The sequence below is a fragment of the Podarcis tiliguerta genome, assembly GCF_965153285.1.
Source record: "Podarcis tiliguerta genome assembly, chromosome: 2".
Lineage (NCBI taxonomy): Eukaryota > Metazoa > Chordata > Lepidosauria > Squamata > Lacertidae > Podarcis > Podarcis tiliguerta.
In genome coordinates this window covers 51,393,714-51,415,721 of record NC_139535.1, presented here as the reverse complement: position 1 = coordinate 51,415,721, position 22,008 = coordinate 51,393,714, and the positions used below count along the sequence as shown (strand labels likewise).

The window sequence follows — 22,008 nt, the reverse complement described above, 5'->3', positions numbered from 1 at the left end:
GCCAGTTACAAATCCACTGAGTGGTAGCATAGTCAAGACCGTATTTTACCAGCTTCTTTACAAGAATATCATGGGGCACCTTGCCAAATGCATCTTTTCTACTTTCTGCATACGGGACGTGGGTATTAACTACCGTTGCAGCAATATAATTTCCTTGTTTTTGCAGCTTCTGCCAGCACATTTTATTTTAACGGCATGTAATGCAAGTGATTTTTGTAAATGCGTGTTTGCCCTTCAATGCTCAGAGACCAATAGTTTTGCACGTGTGCGCGATCGCCGGTTGCTCCCTTCCTCCGCCTAACAGCCGCTCGTCGGAGGCGGCGCGCTTTGGCCGAGAGAGGGAAAGTGGCATCCGCTTTATTTCTACTTGCAGAAAAGGGAGAGGAGCAGAGGAAGGGGGAAAGCGCTGGCCTTCCTGCTCTCACTTGCTATGCACTTTCTACTCCTCAGACTGAGCGGTAGGTAAGTCCCGTGGAGGCGGGAAGGCGGCAGCGCCCGGCCGGGAACACGGAGGGGCTTTGCTCCTCGCCTCCCCGTCCTCTGCCGGCCGCCGGGCGGGCGCGAGCAGGAGGGGCTTTTGGGCGGCGGCCGCGGCGTCCAGCCGGAGCCATTACGGACGCGGCCCGTCGCTCGGCAGGCTCGGGGCGGGGTCGCGGACTGATGACGTCGTCGGCGCGCACGGCGCGGCAACTGGGCAGAGCCGCCTTCGCTCGTTCCCTTTTGTCCAAGATGGCAGCTGCCGCCAGAGGCGCCTCCTGAATCGCGGGCCCCGGAGCCATGAAGCGGGCGAGCGAGCGGGATTCCAGCCCGGCGGGGTCCGGGGGGACGCGGGGCGCCTCCTCGGCCAAGAGGCCCCGCGAGCGGGAGCGCGAGAGCAGCGGCGCCAGCGGCGGGAGCAGCAGCCGGCGGGGCCCGCACCGGAGCTCGGGCGCCTCCTCGTCGTCGTCGTCCGCCTCCGCCTCCGCCTCGTCGCGCAGCGGCCGGGACAAGTCGGCGGCGGGAGGCTCCAGCTCGCGCAGCCACCGCGGGGAAGAGCGGCCCGGAGGCGGAGGCGACTCCAACCACCGCGGCGCCGCCTCGTCCAGCGCCAGGAGCAGCAGCAGCAGCCAAGCCGCCTCCGCCGCGGCGCCGCCGCCCCCGTCCTCCTCCTCGTCCTCGTCGTCTTCTTCGCGGGCGCTGGGGGCCGCCAAGGCCAAAGTGCCTCTGGCCGCCGTGGTCGCCCCATCTTTGCTGCTGGGCGGGCCTTCGGCGGTGGCCGCGCCGTCGCTGCTTTTGGCGCCGGGGCTCGGACTGACGGCCGGGGTGGGGCTGGCCGGGGATCCCCCCGGCTCCAGCGAGTACAAGACCCTGCTGGTGAGCGGCCTGGGCCCGGCCCTCCCGGACCAGCTTCTGGAGGACGGTCTGTTCCGCCAGTTCCAGAGGTTCGCTAGCGGCGGCGCCAGTGACATTAGCGTCAAGCTCTCCCATACCCCCGAGCTCGGCCGCGTTGCCTATGTCAACTTCAGGCACCCGGCGGACGCCCGAGATGCTCGAAGGCATGCCAGAGCCCGGCAGCTTCTCCTCTACGATCGCCCCCTCAAGGTGGAGCCTGTGTACCTGCGAGGGGGCAGACGAAGCCGCACGCCCCCACCTACCCCGTCCCCTGAACCCATGGCTTTCCTGCCCCCAATCCATGGTGTCTATCCTTATAAACAGAGATCTCTTTCTCCTGTTGCCACCCCTTTGCTGAGAGAGCCCAGACCACGACATGCTGCCGCTGCAGCCTTTGCCTTGGAAGCTGTTGCCTTGGGTCTCTCTCGGGAGCGGGAGAGAGTGCTGGATTACTATGGACTGTATGACGAGCGCGGCCGCCCCTATGGCTATCCCATAGTGGCTGAAGAGGATCTTATGCCAGAGGATGATCAAAGAGCGACTCGTAATCTCTTTATTGGCAATCTGGACCACAGCGTCTCTGAGGTAGAACTGAGGCGTGCCTTTGAAAAATACGGCATCATTGAGGAAGTGGTGATCAAGCGCCCTGCAAGGGGCCAAGGTGGAGCCTATGCCTTTCTGAAGTTCCAGAACCTGGACATGGCACATCGAGCCAAGGTTGCCATGTCTGGCCGGGTTGTTGGCAGGAACCCTATCAAAATTGGCTATGGGAAAGCCAACCCCACAACCCGACTTTGGGTGGGTGGTCTTGGTCCAAGTACTTCCCTAGCTGCCCTTGCTAGGGAATTTGATCGCTTTGGAAGCATTAGGACTATTGACTATGTGAAAGGGGACAGTTTTGCCTACATTCAATATGAAAGTTTAGACGCTGCCCAGGCTGCCTGTGCACAAATGAGGGGCTTCCCTTTGGGTGGGCCAGACAGGAGACTTCGAGTGGATTTTGCCAAAGCTGAGGAGGCACGCTACCCTCAGCAGTATCAACCTGCACCACTGCCTGTACCCTATGAATTGTTACCTGAAGGCTACAGCAGGCACAGGAGTCTAGAGCAAGACTTAAGGGTGAGAGACAGGACTCCTCCTCATCTCCTCTACTCAGACCGGGAAAGGGGCTTTTTAGAGGCTGATTGGACCAGCCCTGTCAAAAATGCAGAGCGCAGAAATAATTTGGAGACCTACAGTCAGTCGGCACGCAGCCGAAGTGGAGAACGTTGGGGCAGCGATAGTGACCGAAGCGTGCTCAAACCATGGGAGGAAAGGCGTAAACGCCGTAGCCTTTCCAGTGACCGAGGGAGAACTGCCCATTCGCCCTATGAGGACAGAGGCAGGACAAAACCTGGTGGGCCAGCTTTAGATCGCAGCCCAGAGAGGGCTCGGAAGGAGAACCACACCACAGAGTCTGCCACGGAGAAAGAGCAGAATAACTCCCTGCAGAACAACAGGCATGCATCAGAGGAGAAGCCTCACCGTGAAACATCTGATCCTCAGCCTAAGAAAAGGGACAGCGAACGCAATCATCGAACTGCTGAGGCTGAATCAAAGACTCATGAAGAGTCCAAATCTGAAACAAAGAAATTAAAAAGCTTATCAGATTATGCCCACACGCTGCAGCTTGCCTGGAATGGGCTACTTGTCCTGAAAAACAGCTGCTTCCCTACATCTATGCACATCCTTGAAGGCGACTTGGGGGTTATCAATGGGCTTCTGAAAGACCACTTGTCTGGTGGAAAGCTTACGCAGCTCAAGATTGCCCAGAGACTTCGGCTTGACCAGCCCAAGCTGGATGAAGTAACTCGACGTATCAAGCAAGGAAGCCCTAATGGCTATGCTGTGCTGCTGGCTACCCAGACTGCTCAAGGAGCAAGCACTGAAGGGGCCGTCCCTGTGGTAGAGCCTGGCTTGCAAAGAAGGCTTCTCAGGAATCTGGTCTCTTACTTGAAACAAAAACAGGCTGCTGGGGTGATCAGCCTTCCTGTGGGAGGGGCGAAGGGTAAAGACAGCACAGGCATGCTTTATGCTTTCCCTCCTTGTGAATTCTCTCAGCAGTACCTCCAGTCCGCACTAAGAACATTGGGAAAGTTAGAAGAAGAGCATATGGTGATAGTGATAGTCAAAGACACTGCCTAGTATTTACTCTCTGTCTCCTCTCTTTCCTCCCTCTTTGCTGATTCCATATTTCTTTGTATCTCACACAGCCTGGTTGCTTTTAAGGCCAATTTTTTTGAGCGAGGCTCCAAAAGTCCTCCAAAAAAATTCTACAATTTAATTAGTTTCTAATTTTAATACCATTTTAATCCCATTTTGTTTTAATATGTGACACTGTCTGCTGTGTTCTTATTTTTTAAATGTATGGAAAGTTGTCAGTAAAGCCTTGTTCACTGATGGATTTTTAACTTTGTGCAGTGTCCTGGTTTCTGTAGTCTGCCAATGGCTGGTTCCAATAGATAAAGCAAATAACGTACTTCAGACAGTTCTTCCTTTTACTGCTGTTCAACACTATTTACCAGTTTTGTGCTATTTTGATTTCTTTGATAGTTGAAGTCTGCTTGCTTCTTCTCTCTGTGTTTAGGTAGTTAATGCCAGATTTTTTTTAAAAAAAGGTGGAAAAGGTAATGGTATCCATTATTGGACCAACCTTTTCTTGGTGGATGAGAGCTTTTGAGACGATTGTAGCCAAAGAACAGCTCTGTGAAGCTAAAAAGTTTTAGCAGTCCTCAACTCTTGGTGCAATAAAATATAGGCTGCACCATGGGTGCACCCCCCCAACTCCTCTGTTAACTGTGTTTCCTGTTGGATTGATTATATTGTAGATTCAAAGCTACTCTTAGATTTTCTGTTCAGTACTAACTATTGGCTACTCAGGAAGACAAATAACCAGGCAGTTGAGTAGGATCTGATAACAAAATCTAAATGATTATGTTCATCAGCTCCAGTGGCAAAAATAAACAATGAAAACTTGACCAAGTTGCCTGCTTATAGCGTGTGTCCTATATTGCAGTTATATACAGTTCTGCTTGTTATATACAGTAGGTTAGGCAGGTGGATGCACTGCTTTTTAGGACAAGGTGGGCAAATTCTGTCCGACCTATTATTTGAGCACTCATCTTCTGGCATTGCTCTGGGATTAATTAGCACAGAGAATGAGGAGGTCCTCCTTCTATGAGGTCCACCTCCCTAGATAGCATTTCTTTTGGTCATAACCATTTTGGTACAGAAAATGGCACTCAGGGATGGAGAAGCTGTGGCCCTCCAGATGTTGTTGAACTGCAGCTCCCCTCATTCTTAACCACTGACCGTGGTGGCTGGGGCTGATGGGCGTTGGAGAGCCACCAGTTCCCCAGCCCTGAACATACCTGGTGATGTGTAGCAAATACACAAACACTTTATCACATGAGCAGAACATTGCAATTAGCAGTGTGTCCACACACATGCAGCAGTCCAGAGCTGTCACAGGGGATGTACATAGGAAAGCTGCTTTATGTGAAGTGATCCTCGGGTAAAAAGGAGAAAGCATGAACTGTAAGAGATAGTCTGAGGAGGCGTGTGTGTATGCTGCGGTAAGAGTTTACGCCACATTCTGCACCAGGGTATGCCCACTTGTGTCTAAAATATGCAATTAATAAATAGATGTATGCACACTCACTTAGCTTGCATAATTCTCTTTCCGAGAGCTTGCTTTTCAAGGAATGTGGAATGTTTTGAAATAATGGATAGGGAGGATGCTAGAAAGGTTTGAAGACAAGTAAGCTTGATAAGGTTACATTGTAGCAGCCCATATAGTGTAGTATCCCATTCTGGCTTGACATGAAGTGTACGGGGTGCTGATCCTCTTAACTGCTATGACCCTACACAGCCCCATCCGTGGTTGCAACACTGTTCAGACCAAGGTCATAAATACTGAGACTTCGCCATTCTCTGCTTCTCTATCCTCCAACTATTACCAGTTCGCTTGTGCAGTGAAATTATGGAAGCAGAGACAACACTCATGATTAGCAAATAATTATTTCTAAGCCAGCCATGTGGTGTTTAAAACATTTTTTAGGATGTGTATTAAAGCGTCCAAGAGAGGTAAGTTGTCAATGAATACAATTTTTAAATTTTGCCTCTGAAAGGTTACCTGCAAGAAATACCAGCTTGTGATTTAGAGGTTGGTCTTGTATGAACTCCCACCCTATCTCATTTGTTAGTGTTAGTTCTTTATTCTTTTTAACCACATCGTGAGTTGTTAAAATACAATTTTCCGGTAGTCTCACTAACCAAGTGACTAACATGATTAGAGCCCTCTCTTGCACAGCAAACGATGCTAGTAAATGTTGTTCAATGGTAGCCTCCTGTCCACTCTACTGTAAAAAGGGAACACCCGGGTATACTGAGCAGGATAAGTCCCATTTATGTATGCAATTTTTGTCTACTATTGGTTAAAAATCACAAGGGGTCCAGAAAACAGTTCTGAACAGCTCTAAGATAGATGTATGTGAACCTCTGGCTCTCAAGATGTTGCTAGACCACAACTCGCCAGCCCCAGCCAGCCTGGCTAATGGCCAGTCATCCTTCAGCAACTTTCAGAAGGCCAAAGGTTCTCCATATCTGCTCCAAAACGTTTAAATAGATGGATTTTGTTTGTGTGCTTCTAAATCTCTCTTCAAAAAAGTAGTCAACGTGTGATACAGTAAATCAAGGAGATATATACACACACACACACACACACACACACACACACATATATGTGGGCAAAAACATCAACTTTTTCTAGATTCTGAAGAATATTCACTTCATAAATGCTATTTGCAAAAGTTAACTCTGTAATATATTTTTGTTTCTAAAATAAATGAAAAACATATTTTAACCAAGTGGTAGGAAGAAACAGAAAAAGATGGGACCATTGTTCTGATACAAGCAAATGGAAGTCTAAATGCAGACTCGCTGGTCCCATGAAACACAAGCATAGCCAAAGGAGAGTAGTGGTGAGGGTATGATTCCCTTGCAGTTTTATCAAGCACTGACCTAGGACCATTGTGAACATTACTTCATCCTTTACCACCACCTACCGGGTATGTGGTCTAAATTTTATTTCTAAGGCCTGCAATGCAGTAAGTCACAGTTGTAAATGGAGTGGAGCCACAGGAAGAAAGGATAGAAGGTAGTTAAATCCATTTCCATGACTGGGTTGCAAGCAGGGCTTTCTAATAAATGCAACCATCCCAGTGACTATTTTACTCCAATTGCTGGGAGAGGGTGAGTGGCAAACCCAAGGCCGGTCCAGCAGATGTTCTGCATCCTGCAGTGCTCCCCATTACAAATAGGTTCATGACAGGCAATACCAGAAGTTAGTAGCCTCTAAATTCCCTTGTAGCATCCAACCTCTGGGCTTAAAGGTGCACTTCACCAAAATAAAGTTGCATATATATCTGCCACTAGTATTGTAGTTATTTGTTTAAACTGGGTGTGGGGAAACTTTGGCCTTACAGCAGCTGTTGCTGCTGAGATAGAATTCCCATCATTCCTGCACACTGGGCCAAGCTTGTTGGGGCTGATGGGATTTGTAGTTCAGTAACATCTGGACAGCCAAAGGTTCCCCACACCTGAGTTAGAGAGGACAAGCAACTCAGCTTCATATGAAAATAGGTATTCTCTTTCCCTTCCCAGGGATGCAATCCAGCATTGCATGATAATATAGGAATCAGAACCTAGAAGAACTGGGATACCTCTCACATGATTTCACTGAACATGATCCTCCTGGGATAAACGTATGGACCGCTCTTCTTAAAAATCTTGTGTGAATAGTACTGATAGCATCACTCTCTTGAATGTCCAGATACATTCATGCATGTGAAGTCACACTTCTTATATGAATAACCCTGCCTTGGTCATGCATTCTGGTGCAAAGCAGCACTGAAAGCAGCTTGAGGAGCCAGCAAAGGCAACGAATGTATACTACAGCAGCTCAGAGCTACAAACAGACAGGACTTGGATTTTATTTATTTTTTTAATAAATACAATTTACATTAAAGAAAAAAAGGCCTTCGATTTGTAGTTTTCACACAAGGGCAGAAGGAAAAGGGGGGAAAATAAAATTTTAAAATTCCAAACACAAAAATATGTAGGAAGGGGGTGAGGCGAGGAGCTTGTAAACTAGAGTCCTTCATCTCCAGCAATGGCAGATTCTGAGCAAGACAGAACGGGATCTCTAGTCTTCTGCCATCATCAGACAAAAAAAACAAAAACCCGAACATTTCACAGCAGGTAGCAACACATCCATTAAAAAATTATGTTCAAAATAAAAATCACCTACAGCTTTTACAATCCATGATTCAATCCCACCCTGCCTGCCACGCTTTTCAGTAAAAATGCCCTTTTTAAACTTATTTATCCCCCAGAAACTTGTCATAGTGACTAAACATTAGAAGATTACAAATCCATACCCTCTTTATAATACCTGCCTGTTTTGTTTTTTATCCTTTTTTTTGTTTCATATAAAACTATTTCTGTTCTTTAGGAAAGAACTTTATACAAAGAAAATATATTGTGAAATATCTTCGGAACTCCCCGTGGAGAGGAGAGTCATGTCTCAGCCTCAAAACCAAAAATAAAAAGGCAGAGAAAAATAAAGGTCAAGCCCCTGGGTCTCTTGGTAGGAAGGTTCCAGATGTGTCAGGAGCCTGCATCTGTCCACTGCAAGATCAGAAGGGCTAGAGTTCTTTAGATGGGTCTCCCAAGAATTAGGATATGAGCGGCTGCTCAGTATCACCTCCTGGATTTGGCCTCCTGGCTTCCGAGAACGGAGCTTTCCTGCTGCCAACATCCTGTGGGGTGGCCACTCCTCACTCATTCAGAGATAAGATTATGTCATCTTCCAAATCCAAATTATCTGAGCTGTCAGCTGGAAAGGGGACAAATGGGTTATTTGAGCAATGCAAAGTCTGATATGTCAAAAAGACACCAAGCAGGGTAACTTGTTCCAAGTCAAATACGAAAGACCATGCACAGGCACCCTTTAGAGTGGTATGCCAGCTAGAAACCATAAACAATGTGCAAAACAGGACTGTTTCACCACAAGCCAAGGCACAGCTCCTCATTATAAAGAGAATACTTACCACCAGACTGAGATGCCTTCAGGAATTACTGAAAACACTCTAGAGAAGCAGTATGTAGCTCCAAAATCCTCTGTAGTGGGAGTAAAAGATGCAACGGGCACTAAAACAAAGTGAGTTTCCAGAGACAGAAAGGGTACAATATATTGTTCCTAAGTTGAAGCGTATACCAAGTATTTAGGGAGAAAAGCAAGGACAGGATTTAACTGATCAATGCAACCAGAGAATGACTACCAAGGAGAGTCAATTTAGACAAGCAGTTGCCGCCTTACAATCAGCTGTCCTTCACATCCACAAACACAGCTGAAGTAACTGCTTATTTCTATCATATCTTAAAAAGAAACTTTTTGGACTGTTTTTAAATACAATGGAAGTTTTAAAGACTTTCCAAAAAGGGAGAGTTCCAGGTAGGTAGCCATGTTGGTCTGCCGTAGTCGAAACAAAATAAAAAAATTCCTTCCAGGAGTACCTTAGATACCAACTAATTTTGTTATTGGTATGAGCTTTTGTGTGCATGCACACTTCTTCAGATACACTGAAACAGAAGTCACCAGACCCTTATATGTAGTGAGAGGGTGGGGAGGGGTATTACTCAGAAGGGTGATGGGAATGGGTGATTGGCTGATAGGTGTGGTAAACCTGTTCACCCTCCCCACTCTCTCACTATATATAAGGGTCTGGTGACTTCTGTTTCAGTGTATCTGAAGAAGTGTGCATGCACACGAAAGCTCATACGAATAACAAACTTAGTTGGTCTCTAAGGTGCTACTGGAAGGAATTTTTTTTATTTTGTTTCAAACAAGGGAGATGAATGAATGAGCTTGGGGGCTTTATGTTTTGTACAACCCTGCTCCTGTGCACCCCTTTTTTGCACAAACAGGAGGAGGGCAGAATCAGCACAAGTGGCCCAGCTCAAAACAGAAGAGAGTACCTCTTTTCTTGAGCGAATTTCCTCACCCAGCATATAGTAAGTATAAGGTAAACCAGCCACAAGGGAAGCTGATCTTGGGATACAGTAAAGTCTACCAAAGGGCAACTGGGTGATGTGAATTATGTGCAATATTTGTGTTAATACTGTCTCCAAAATAGCACTTGCTTCTTGGTAAGTTGATTGGTACCATACCACAGCTCAAGGGACAGGGGAAAAAACACTCAGTGATCATTCAGGTGGCCATTTTCCCTAACTCTTGTAGAAAATCTGTCTAGGATATGGAAGAGTTGTCTTCTTCAGCAGGATCCACTGAAACAACTCTGAAGAAATGCAAGCACATTCACAAGCAATTCCTAACCCCTAGTTTTCCGAATGGAGTCCTTGATGAGATTTTCAAGGACACACTTTCTTGAAATCAACAAAAATCACCTCCTGCCAGAATACCAGCAGAAAAAAGACCAGGCAGGTCTTTTTCAGGGTATGTGGAGTGGATATTGGCCGACGGTGCTCTTCAGAGGGAACTCTGCAAAGGTATATTTGAAAGTAGCAGTTCAGGAATCTGGTACAATAATGCAGTGTGCACCATTGTCTACATGAGATGATGCCCCTGGGATTTGAGCGTCGGTGAAAAGAAGAGTGTTTTTGCAAGGCAGATAGAAAGACACTAACTCTGAGGAGGTACCAATAAAGCACATGTGGGGACACACAAACACACACACCAGATTTACACAGCATTTTTTTAAAAAGAGGGAAAGCCTCGTTTTAATGTTATTATTGAAATGGCTGTGGATGGGCTTCTCTTCCATCTCTATTCCTTTGAATGTGAGCGTTTGTGGACAATGAATCCCTAGTTCCATCCCATGCAGGTTTATCGGACTCCTTTTCCTCTCTCTACTAGTTTTTCCATGTAATGGTTATAGCTCTAAGAAATCATTTTTAAATCAGAGTCTAAATCTCCTTTACATTCTTACCTAGACGAAAGCCCCACTAAACTCAACTAGATTTTTCTCCTGAGTACACATTGATAAGATTGCACTGTAAATGTGTTTGCAGCTTACATGATCTGCACTTTTAAGATCCAATCACAAATTTTTAGAATCCAGTATTTTCCTTCATCTGAATAATGAATGCATTTTTCTCTCATACTCTCTCCCTCTCTTCCATTCCACCCAACTCATCAAATCCATACATAAACAGTTATTGATAGGGCATGTGTGAAATGGACTTAAAACCAGTTCACAGCTAATGCTGCATAAAGGTCATCAAAATCAGCAAACACAGTTTAGCTGGCTAGTGCGCCCCCTATAAAAGACAACCAGGCTGCAAACCAATCCCAAGGAAAAAGATTGGATGCATTTTTGCTAAAGGAAGATGATGTCTGACCTGTGAATACATCTTCATTTGAGAGTGATAATAGATGAATAAAGGTAAAGGGTAAAGGGACCCCTGACCATTAGGTCCAGTCATGACCAACTCTGGGGTTGCGGCGCTCATCTCGCTTTATTGGCCGAGGGAGCCGGCATACAGCTTCCGGGTCATGTGGCCAGCATGACTAAGCCGCTTCTGGTGAACCAGAGCAGCGCACGGAAATGCTGTTTACCTTCCCGCCGAAGCGGTACCTATTTATCTACTTGCACTTTGACGTGCTTTCAAACTGCTAGGTTGGCAGGAGCAGGGACCGAGTAACGGGAGCTCACTCCATCGCGGGGATTCAAACCGCCGACCTTCTGATCGGCAAGTCCTAGGCTCTGTGGTTTAACCCACAGCGCCACCCGCATCCCTAACAGATGAATAGGAGCACTTAAATTACTTTAAACATTCAGCAACCAAGTGGCATCTGCATGAAGTGAGCATTCTAGTGTGTGTCATCTGCTTACTACGCAGAATACATACTTATCCTCCCGAAGTGTAAATATGCCAATCTATTCCTGCATGCTATCAGTTCCTGCCCTCTGCTTCCACAGACTCCTCCCAAAATGCCCCACCAATGTCACATTTCCCCACCCCCACCCCCCCTTCTTGCAAGGGCATCTTCCACCACCACCTCCCATGTTTTTTGTGATGCTTCACACTAAAAAGTCCCCAGAAGAGCAATGCCAGCCAAATACTTATTTTGCATGACAGAAGCAACTGAGAGGACCTGTGATATGGAACAGGCAGATCCACAGAGCCACATGTTCTGCATGAGAACAGAGACAACAGGAAGGTGGAGCTGTTTATTTGTGTTTGCATATTGTGAGACTTTGGAAGGAAACTGCCTAGATGTGAGGAGAGGCAGGGGAACCATGCAATGAAATTATTAAAAAAACAAATACTTTCAGTAATGCTCCCTTCTGGCATCACTAGCTTCTGCTGGAATGCACAGGCTATTTTTTCAGCTGCAATCCAGAACCCTCTAATGGGCTTATTTCCCCCAGTAATGTACAACAATTGCACAGCATCTTTTTAGATACAATCCATCTTTTAATTAGAGCTCTGCAACATGTCCTGGTGGGATGTGGACAAAATACCTACCACCATTAAGAACATAGAGGACTGACAAATATACAAGAAAATCGCTGGAGACCTGACAGGGTGCTTGCCCCCAGGTTCATGTGCCTGATTGCAGAGAAGCAGGGCTGCACTACAACAAAACAAGAGAAGAGCACACATGAGTCTGCTAGCAAAAGCATTTTAGCTCAGGATGGACGGAAACGGGACCAGACTGGGACAGAGGGTTGTCTTCTCAAACATTCCCAGCAACATGTCACCTTCCGGGCATCCGATGTCCTGCCTCTGCTGAAATTAACAACAAAGGTTCCAGCGATTTCACTGAAGGGAAGCCTCTCTCTCCCCTCCACACACCCATAGCTTGCCCCCACCAAGACTACCTTAAATTTCCAAGATTACACACTCAAGCACACCAGTTGTGAAAATTAAGAATTTTGCTCCAACATAAATGATGAACTTTCTTGCTGTGACATAATGCACAAAGTGCCTCTAAGAATGAGCAGACTGCATTTCCCCCAGAACTGAGGAACTGCTGCCTGCAATGAGAAACATGCAATCAAAGGGCAGGAAGTAGGATTCCAGGGCAGGTGACACAGCTTCCAGGAAGCCTGATCACCTTCTCTCACTGTCTATGTCTATCCATCTCTTCCCTTTCCTGCTTTTCCCCCTCCCACCCTCTTTTTAAAGCACTGTTGCATCTTCTTTCTATACAATAGAAACACTCTATCCCTGCAATGTAGAAGTCCACCACTTCACCACCAGCCATGTATTCAGCACACACAGGAAAAGGCATTTAACTCCCTTCCTTCAGATGCCCATGCCCGCCGTATACTTAATTTTTGTCTCACTTTACCAGCATTAAATCCCAGAATACAGGATGTAATAATAAATAAGCCACCTCTGAGCATGTACTGAATGCCTACCCACTTCAATGAGCAACAGTTATCTGTCCCCTTAACAAACAGACACAAGCATCCATGAGGATGGGGGGGGGCTGCTTTCAGGTCATTAGCATGGCTCCCCTGTAAGATTAACCCCTCTAGCCACCATTCCATACAGATGGAACAAAGTTTGTTCTCCAGGCACAAACTATCCAATCCAATACTTTCTTCTCACACACCTGCTCCTGACACTTTCCAAATAACCCTATTTCCCTCAACTTTCAATCTCCATCCCTTGCACCTCTCAATCCCCATCCCTTTTTGATCTTCAAGAAAATGTTTTTAGAGAGAAAGAGCTGCAGTAGGTCAGCTGGGCTGGAGACATCATTTGAAACAGAAGATCCAAAAAGATGGGGGGGGGGGGAGACAAGGGGGGCAGTATGGGGCAGATGCAGCAACTTCAAAGACAGGACAGTCAGGCAGCAACACAACTTGCTGGCTCATGCTGCTTTCAAGCCTCTGGGAACTTCTGTGTAGCTGCATGCTTAATTTTACAAAGCCAGTGACAGGCAGGCTAAAGGAAGGTAGTGTTGGCTACATTCTGACTTGCTTCTGCCGTGCTGCGTGGAGTATTGATTGGGGGATTACTGCAGCTTGAGCCTGTGGCATGTTTACATGGAAATAAGTCCCACTAACTGACAACTACACACTATTGGAAAAACTATGCCCCAGGCTCTCCCACAGCTTCATTGCTAGAGCATCTCAGCAATTCTCATTCACCAACGATTTACAGTTGATACTCTCAGGAAAGCAATGGGAAACTTCACAATCACATGGCAAATCTGGTTACTGCAGGATCACCAACAAATACGTAAAGTGTGAGCCACACCCACACCACACATCTTCAAACAGCCACTTGCAGGTGCCTGGGAACCTGGACTGGGTTCCAGTTTAGTAGCACAGGTAAAAAAATTTAAAGCACACGTACTCTACAAACATCATGCCATCAAGTAACAACCTGTATGCACAGCTATCAGGCTTGTCACATGAGCGGAGTTGTTGTCCTATGAGAGTTAGCTAAAATTAATTCAGGAACCTGGGACCAAAGAATCTGACCTGCACACTAGGCAGTGCAGTGCTTACACTACCTTTAACCTGTAGCACCTTAGAGACCAACTAAGTTTGTTCTGGGTATAAGCTTTCGTGTGCACGCACACTTCCTCAGATTGGTATCTTTAGTCTGCCTTGGACCTTTTAACCCTTTGGAATCCCCCAAAGAGTTAATTTCTCCCTAGGTATACTTACTATCCCCAAGGATCAGCTCAACTTCCTCATCAGCGTCAGAGTCTTCATCCTCTCCTTCATCTCCCTCTTCAAGCAGGTTGGCCAGCTCCTCATCGTCAGAAGGCGAGAAGTCGTTTTCTCCATCCTCTCCCGCATTCTCGTTGTTTTCCTCTTCCTCCAGATCAGCCTCTAGAAGCTGGTCAGTGTCCAGCTCGTCAAGGTCATCTGTGTCATCCTCATCCTCGTCGTCATCTTCTTCCTGTTCCTCCTCCTCCTGAAGAGATATGAAGAAATCCCATTAAAATAAACAAAAACTGAAAGGGCTGAAAGCAACGTTAACAGAGATACGTGCCATTGTCTCCTCCTGAACAACAGCCCTCTTCAGTTGTGACGCGAGCAAAAGGTTATTAGCTAGCACCACATGGCCTTTGTATGTGCTTCTCAATTCAACAGAAGCCTGACTACCTTGACCTAGTCAGTACAATATTTTAAAAGCTGTTATTTGCAACACAGCAAAAGACAACACAGAACAGGTTATTTGGCAAAGAACATAAGGAGCTTAATCTGGTTTTGCCCTACATAACATAAATCCCATTCAAGGTGAAACAATGAGGAGAGAGAGGTTTTGTGAATGAGAGGGTGATCCTGAGTGTGGGTTTTGTCGTCGTCGATCTCCGTTATGTCCTAATGAGGAAAATAACCGTACTAGAGACAGGCACTGACAAATTTCTTATGCTTTCCACACATGGCTAGTTCCCACTGATGAGAAGAAAAGACAATCCGCATACACACAAACTGAATGCCAACCGTTTGCCAAGATTAATTGCTAATGGAGATAAGGGTTCCTAGAACTAAGTTCCCAATGCCACTTCTTCTCGACAAGGTCATCAGGACTTGTTAGAATATAGTAGGCCCGTAACATACATTCTGGGTGCTCCACGTGCAAAGGCAACATTGTGCAAAGTCAGAATGACACACAGAACCACCCCTGCCATTTGAAATCTCTCAAGATCAGGGCCATCCAAGATCTCATGAGACGGCCCCACAAAATTTCACTGGAGCACCCCAGAGGCCTTGTGCGACCATCCCACAGCCCTGGAAGCAAAGCCTGAAAAACTGTTTCTGAAAGGTTTTTTTCAGATGGCCTTGTGAGATCTAACGAGAGCCTCCAGAGCTCAGGAAGCAAGGGTCTCCTGCTTGCTTGCTTTGTTTGCAATCCACCTGAAGCTGCAATCACCTAAGAAAAATAAGCGTTAGTTGCTGGCTATTGTAATTAAAAGATTCACACCTGAAGTTTCATTTCACCCTGTTCAGCACGCACCTTCTTCAAGACTGCATACAGACACACGGACAAAGCTGAAGTGACAGGTATTATGCACTCCAAAACTCATACTCTAAGCCCAATCCAGTAACGTACAATCAATGACTGCAAATAGTGATTATTAGTTCTTTAAGTTTTATTTTTGGCATATATTCAAATCTCACAAGCCTTCAACAAATGTGCACTAGAATCATAGAACTGTAGAGTTGGAAGGGACCCCAGGGGTCATCTAGTCCAACTCCCTGCAATGCAAGAATCTCCGCTAAAGCATCCATGACAGATGGCCATCCAGCCTCTGCTTAGAAACCTCCAAGGAAGGAGAGCCCACAAACTCCTGAGGGAGACAGTTCCAGTGTTGAACAGCTCTGACTAACAGAAATTTCTTCCTGATGTTACAAGTAAGGAGATTCTGATTAAACAACCTTACAAGTTTCTCAGTGAAACACACCCTTGTTTGGTCAAGAATATGCCAGGCACCCTCTGTGGAAGAACATCTGGCCAAGTCTTTTTCAGCAGCTTGCAGAGAAACAGGGTTGAGTCAAGGACCACCCATTCAGTAATATTGCATCCTGAATCCTCAAGAACACAAGAATCAGGAATGTATTTGTAAAGAAAAGCATACCTCAGGTGATGAAAAGAAAGCAGATCTTCCCATACTATTATATTCCTATACTTTGTTTCCATACAACTGACCATTTCACAAGGCAAAAAACAGCATGTCCTAATCACAAAATTATTAACCAATGGGAACACCTCAGACTAGAAATGCATCCCAACAATACTGGTTGGTAGAAGAAAATGTTTTAGAATCCATGTCTTAGAAAAGGAGAGGGATGCCTCTTTGGAGAGAAACTTATCTTCCTAGACCTACATGTAAACCACAAGTTGTACCGTACAAATAAAAATCTGGCTTTTGATCAATAGGCAAAAAATAACACTTAGTAGTTGTATAGTACTACATCTCCCAAGCACTCCCAAACACTTCCTGCACAACACATCTGAATAAGAAGTCTTCATAGTTCCTTTACGTTTCTTCTAGACCCTATAGCAGCATAGAGTTGGATCCAGACATAGAGTAAACCCACTGAAATCAATGAAACTTAGGTTTGTAAAGTATAGCTGTTTAAGTCTCACTGGTTTTAACAAGTCTACTATGTATGACTAACTCTGCATTCAACCCATAGTATGTACATAAAGTCACCTTGCGAGAGTTTCTCTAGTCAAACAGTTCCTGAAAAATACCAAGTTTCAGGAAAATCAATTCCCTTTCTACCATGACCTCTTCCTTTATCCTAATTTATGTTTCCCTCCATTAACTGGGGCTTAAAATTATTCTGTAATACTGAGTCTATATTCCTCCTATAGCTTAACTGTTCTCTGCTACAGAAAAGCTAAACTATTTTTATGAGAATGTGACTCTTATTTTATAAAGAATCATTTTCCACCCTTTTGGTCTCTTGAGAACTCTAGTGAAGACATAAAATTCTTAACAGCAGATGGAACATACAACAACGGAACAGAGGTTCCTCAACACATTTGACCACAATTTCACCTGGCTTCATTTGTGGTCTACATTAGGTAAGCCCACACAAACAATAATTCTCTCACATGCAGTCTTGTGCAAATGGAGACCTAGCCTGTTAGTGCCGAGTGTGCCTGGGCCCATCAATATTGAATTTACTTCTTCTGACTTCTTTTGCTGTAAGAGACTAATACAGCTACTCTTCTGGAATTGCATTTTCAGCTGCTGGTGCTTCTAACAAATTATGCCATGCCCAACATTTCTGGAGCCCTGGAGCCAACACAATGTTCACCAAAGCACAAAAGCCCTGAGATAAGAATATTTTGGTTCCTATTTGACAAAGGATATATTGTGTATTATTATAGGTACAGTAGCCTGAATAAAATATGGTATAGGGCTTATATTTAATTTTATTCCTACCCATTTAGGATAATTTTTGTCACTTCCGAATTTAAGTTCTTTAATTAAGGGATGCAATAAGATCCCCCTTTCAATAGGTATCATATATTGGGTGAGAAGAGATAACATATGCTGGCCAGTGCATGATAAAGTACGGGTGCCTCTCACACGAAGAAGCCTAGGTGAGCCACAGGCTTATGCATGTTATCTCCCCATCCTCCCCTACTTAGCATTTGGCCTCAGGTTCAGAAGAGACAAAAGCTTTTGCTTCTACTTTCAGTGAATGGCCATTAAATGTTATGTCCAAACCTCAACAAATTGTGATTGGTCTTAGCTAGAGTTTCCTGAAACAAATCGAATCCAAACCTTGTGTTTCAATAAACCATAGTTATGATCAACTACAGGCTAGGATTCAAACATAACAGTAAACCTTCGTTCCTCAACCATCAGTTCCCAGTTGTTGGAGCACAACCTCTACCTCCTCAGCCACTATGGTCAAGGGTCAGGGATGATGGAAGCTGCAGTCCAACATTAGGGAACCCAAAGTTGGGGAATACCGTGGTTAACTGAAAACAGAACTGAAAGCTTCCAATCGCCTTGCAACCATGCTGGAGGAAGAGAGGTGAGAGAGGGAGCACGTAAGCCCAAAGTTCATGAACGTAACTGTAAACCATGGTTTACTGCTACATCCAAACCATCTGTAGCCAGTAAAACCAATTATTCTGTTTTTACAGACATACATAACTATACATACGCATCTGTGTGTACCAGCCTATATATGGCATATCTATACATAAAATATAAATGGAGTTCCTTCATAGAATGTGTTTTTACTATTATGTCATACGCTCCAATCTGCAATAAATGAATTCAATTTCATATGAAGTTTGTTATCCTTCATTTAATCACAATGTATGTTCAACTTAATGTCTGCCCTAAAAGGTGAGGTGGAAATGAATTAAATAAAACTATGCCCTCTCTGAATAGTCTTACTGCTTTTCCAGTACTAAAGAGGGAACATTATTGTTACTTTCCTTCCTGTGTCTTTCCCAAACCTTATTGTGGAGGCATGAATACCCAGGGGGGAAAAATGGGGATGGGTGGGGGAGAAAATCAGTTCCTCTCCCCCCAAGCCTTCACAACTCTACCTTATCCCTAATCCTTTCCTCACCCCACACCAAGTTTGAGTTCATTTGCTTCTTTGATCATTACAGAATGTGCTCCAGACAGAAATATTTCAGTGGCTTTTTTTTTAAAAAAAAACCTTTAGCGTTCAAAATCCAAGTACAGTCATACCTCATGTTACGTCTGCTTCATGTTACGTTCTTTCAGGTTATGTCCCGCGGTGACCCAGAAGTTCCGGAAAGGGTTACTTCTGGGTTTCGCCGCTCACGCGTGCGCAGAAGCGCAAAATGACGTCATGCGCAGAAGCGGCGAATTGCAACCTGCGCATACGTAGATGCGCCGCTGCGGGTTGCGCTCTTTTCATGTTTCGAACGGGCCTCCGGAACGGATCCCATTCGCAACCAGAGGTACCACTTTATACATGCAAATTCCTCATGGGTCACTGAAAGCAAGACGCAGAACTGACTAAGCATATTAGTACACATTAAGTAAGATTCTTACCATAGGCTTCTATGCAGACCCAGAAGACATGGATAGATGGGACACACGCAACACAGCAAACAATTTGTCATAGGTGCCAAATTGGGGTGAAGAGATAAAACACAGTTATTGCCATTCTACAGCTTTAGCCAGTTAAAACAGTAACCACTTATCTACCGTAAGTTGCAAAAGTTGTTTCGATATGTAACACACGTTTTGCCTTTATTTTAGGCAGCAAATTCAGGGAGTGACTCTTAGCCCAAAGGCAGAGTGTGCCTGTTGTGCCTGGAGAAGGTTCAGTCCCAGGCAGCCTCTCCAGTTAGAAGGACCAGGTAGCAGCAGGCAAGGTAAAAGAGCTCTTTCTGCCTGATACCCTGGAGAGTGACTGCCAACCTGTGCAGATGGCACTGAGCTATATAGACAAATAGCTTCATCTGATATAGGACAGCATCTGATGCTCCCAAACAAGGCAAACTTAAGGCCAACCTTTTATCCCCCCCCTCCAAAAAAACCACACACTCATAATTCATAAATTAATACTAAACCAATTACATTTTTCAAAAGTCCTACACTACTAGCTTCACTTCTGTTAAATGTGTCAGGCATGCCTTTATACTGAAACTCTGCCACGGGATAAATCTGTTCAGTTTTTAAAAGTAATAGTTAATTGTGTGTACAAAGTGATCCACAGTGAGCTAGCCGTTGAAAAACTAATATTTGGGCATTAAATGCTCAGTTGTGAATTGCTTGGATACTGTACTAGATTTTGGATACTGTATCTTAAAATTTCCTGGAATTGTATATGATTAAGTACACCTGTGGATAGCCATTAAGAGTTCTGCCAACAGTATCAGCTTACTACACTGTTACGTGATTGCTGATCAACTGCTACTTTATGTACCTGTGGGGACAGTTTATTTGGTACATGTTTATTATTTATTACAGTGGTGCCCCGCAAGACGAATGTCTCGCAAGACGGAAAACCCGCTAGACGAAAGGGTTTTCCGTTTTGGAGGTGCTTCGCAGGACGAATTTGCTATGGGCTTTCTTCGCAAGACAAAAATGTATTGCGATCCCTGGGTGTGTTTTTTTCCGCTCCCCACCCCCTTTTTCTAAGGCACTAAGCTGCTAATAGCCTTTTAGCAGCTAATCCGCTAATCCCTTAAGCCTTTAATAGCCGCTAATAGCCGCTAAACTGCTAATAGCGCTTTCGCAAGACGAAAAAACCGCTAGACGAAGAGACTCACGGAACGGATTTTTTTCGTCTTGCGAGGCACCACTGTATTGGGTGGTTATCCAGCTTTGGGAAGGCAGCATGAGGGTGGTGGGAAGGGGCGTCAAATGTTGCCAGAGACTGCCCAAAAAGGCATGAAGAGCTGCACATGGACCACTCTGCTGTGGATATTCAGGCCTACCCTTTAGAGGTGCTATACTGTTTTCCTTTCGGAAAGGCAAAGTCTTAAGTATTCAAAGTCACCATTCTAGAGAAGAAAACATCCACTTACAAGTAACAAGCAATTAAGGTCCATAATCTAACAGTTCAGATGACAATACCCCTCACAAAAGTCTATTGTGCTACACCAAGCACAATGCCTCAATTCTCCCAATGAGAACGACATGGGTGAAAGGAAAAGAAGCCTTGAATTACGGTGCACTGAAAATGATTATGGGCTGGAACAGCTTGTCACAAGTGAGTGCATCTCTTGCTTAAGGTGACCACCTGGTCTCTGCACTAAGAGGGATTTTAGACTCACCTGCAGTTATCCATATCAAGTTCCTCAAATAGTTGCATTTATAAATGATTTGGATCTCTCTGCAAGGCTACCTACATTAGCTACCTACATTAGCTACACTTCCGGGTCACGTGGCCAGCGTGACATCGCTGCTCTGGCGAGCCAGAGCCGCACACGGAAACGCCCTTTACCTTCCCGCTATAAAGCGGTCCCTATTTATCTACTTGCACCCGGGGGTGCTTTCGAACTGCTAGGTTGGCAGGCGCTGGGACCGAACGACGGGAGCGCACCCCGCCGCGGGGATTCAAACCGCCGACCTTTCGATCGGCAAGCCCTAGGCGCTGAGGCTTTAAACCACAGCGCCACCCGCGTCCCGCATTTAACACATAGCATGCTATTATAGGAAAGGTGGTAGGACCTGGGTTTTTCTTGATCACTTTCATCACAGCCCTGTGAGGCCCTAAGACGTGACCATGTTGTGCTTCAAAGGAAGGATTTATTGGCAGAAGTCAGGTAAGCCACATGCCTAGGCCCATTCCTTTTTGCCAACAAGCCCCCACTCTGCCTCAGCCACTTAACTGTACTGCATTATGCACATTGAGCAAGACTGACAGGCAAGAGTGGCTGGATCTATGTACCATTCAGGGAGAGTGGCCACACCAACTATTGCCACTATGGAAGAACCACACAAACTGGGCTGCACTACAGAACAAGTTGGATGCTACGACTCGGCTCTGCTGAGGATGCCCTGAACATGTGGAGAGTACCTTTCAGGCATTACTTAGTAACCAGCTATCCCACACTCTTGAGAACATGGCGGTCTTCTAAGGCAAAGAACTTGCTTCCAGTTGGAATTGGATACTTGATGCAACCATTTAAACAGAACAGTGGTCATGGCCAAGACCCATACCTCCCTCCACAGACTGAACATTATCCAGTTTCCGGGTTGCGTGTCAATAGCTGAACTATGGAAAAGGTTGATCTTGGCCACTGACATGATGCTCTTAAAGGCAGATGTATCCAAGGGATGTGAAAGACCTACGGTGGAAGAAGCATCAGCACTTGCCTCTCTCTTGAAGCTGGCAATTTTCCTGACCTACTCCCCTGCCCCCCAATACCTCCAACTGTAGATAGTGAACAAAGCAAGATGGGGAAATCCTGTACCTAAAAGCTAGACAGAGGTTAGCTGGGGGGGGGGGGGGGGCTTCAACTAAGGGAGCCATACAGTACTAGGAACCATTCATCCACCCAAGGCCTACTTGATGGAAGAAGACCAAGAATGATTCCAGACAAAACATTTTTTTTCAAGTTTCAGAAACACTG

The 22,008-nt window shown here is 45.5% G+C and overlaps 2 protein-coding genes across 4 annotated transcripts in view; one reads left to right on the top strand and one right to left on the bottom strand.

Moving 5' to 3' along the window:
• Nucleotides 1-681: 681 nt before the first annotated feature.
• Nucleotides 682-5,070, top strand: RBM15B (RNA binding motif protein 15B). The gene has a single exon (XM_083429592.1). It carries the CDS (start codon nucleotides 778-780, stop codon nucleotides 3,553-3,555), a length of 2,778 nt encoding a protein of 925 aa, XP_083285718.1. The 5' UTR covers nucleotides 682-777; the 3' UTR covers nucleotides 3,556-5,070.
• Nucleotides 5,071-7,379: 2,309 nt separating this feature from the next.
• The window catches only part of DCAF1 (DDB1 and CUL4 associated factor 1), a 58,350-nt gene continuing 43,721 nt past the window's right edge, over nucleotides 7,380-22,008 (bottom strand). For 2 of the 3 annotated variants that reach the window (XM_083429326.1, XM_083429325.1), the window contains exons 23-24: nucleotides 14,127-14,379; nucleotides 11,893-12,073 (exon numbers count right to left, since the gene is read on the bottom strand). In XM_083429326.1, coding sequence (XP_083285452.1) covers nucleotides 11,970-12,073; nucleotides 14,127-14,379 — 357 coding nt within the window. In that variant the 3' untranslated portion in view covers nucleotides 11,893-11,969. Of the gene's footprint in view, nucleotides 8,309-11,892; nucleotides 12,074-14,126; nucleotides 14,380-22,008 lie in introns of those variants that run through there. The other variant, XM_083429327.1, reaches the window with a different exon arrangement.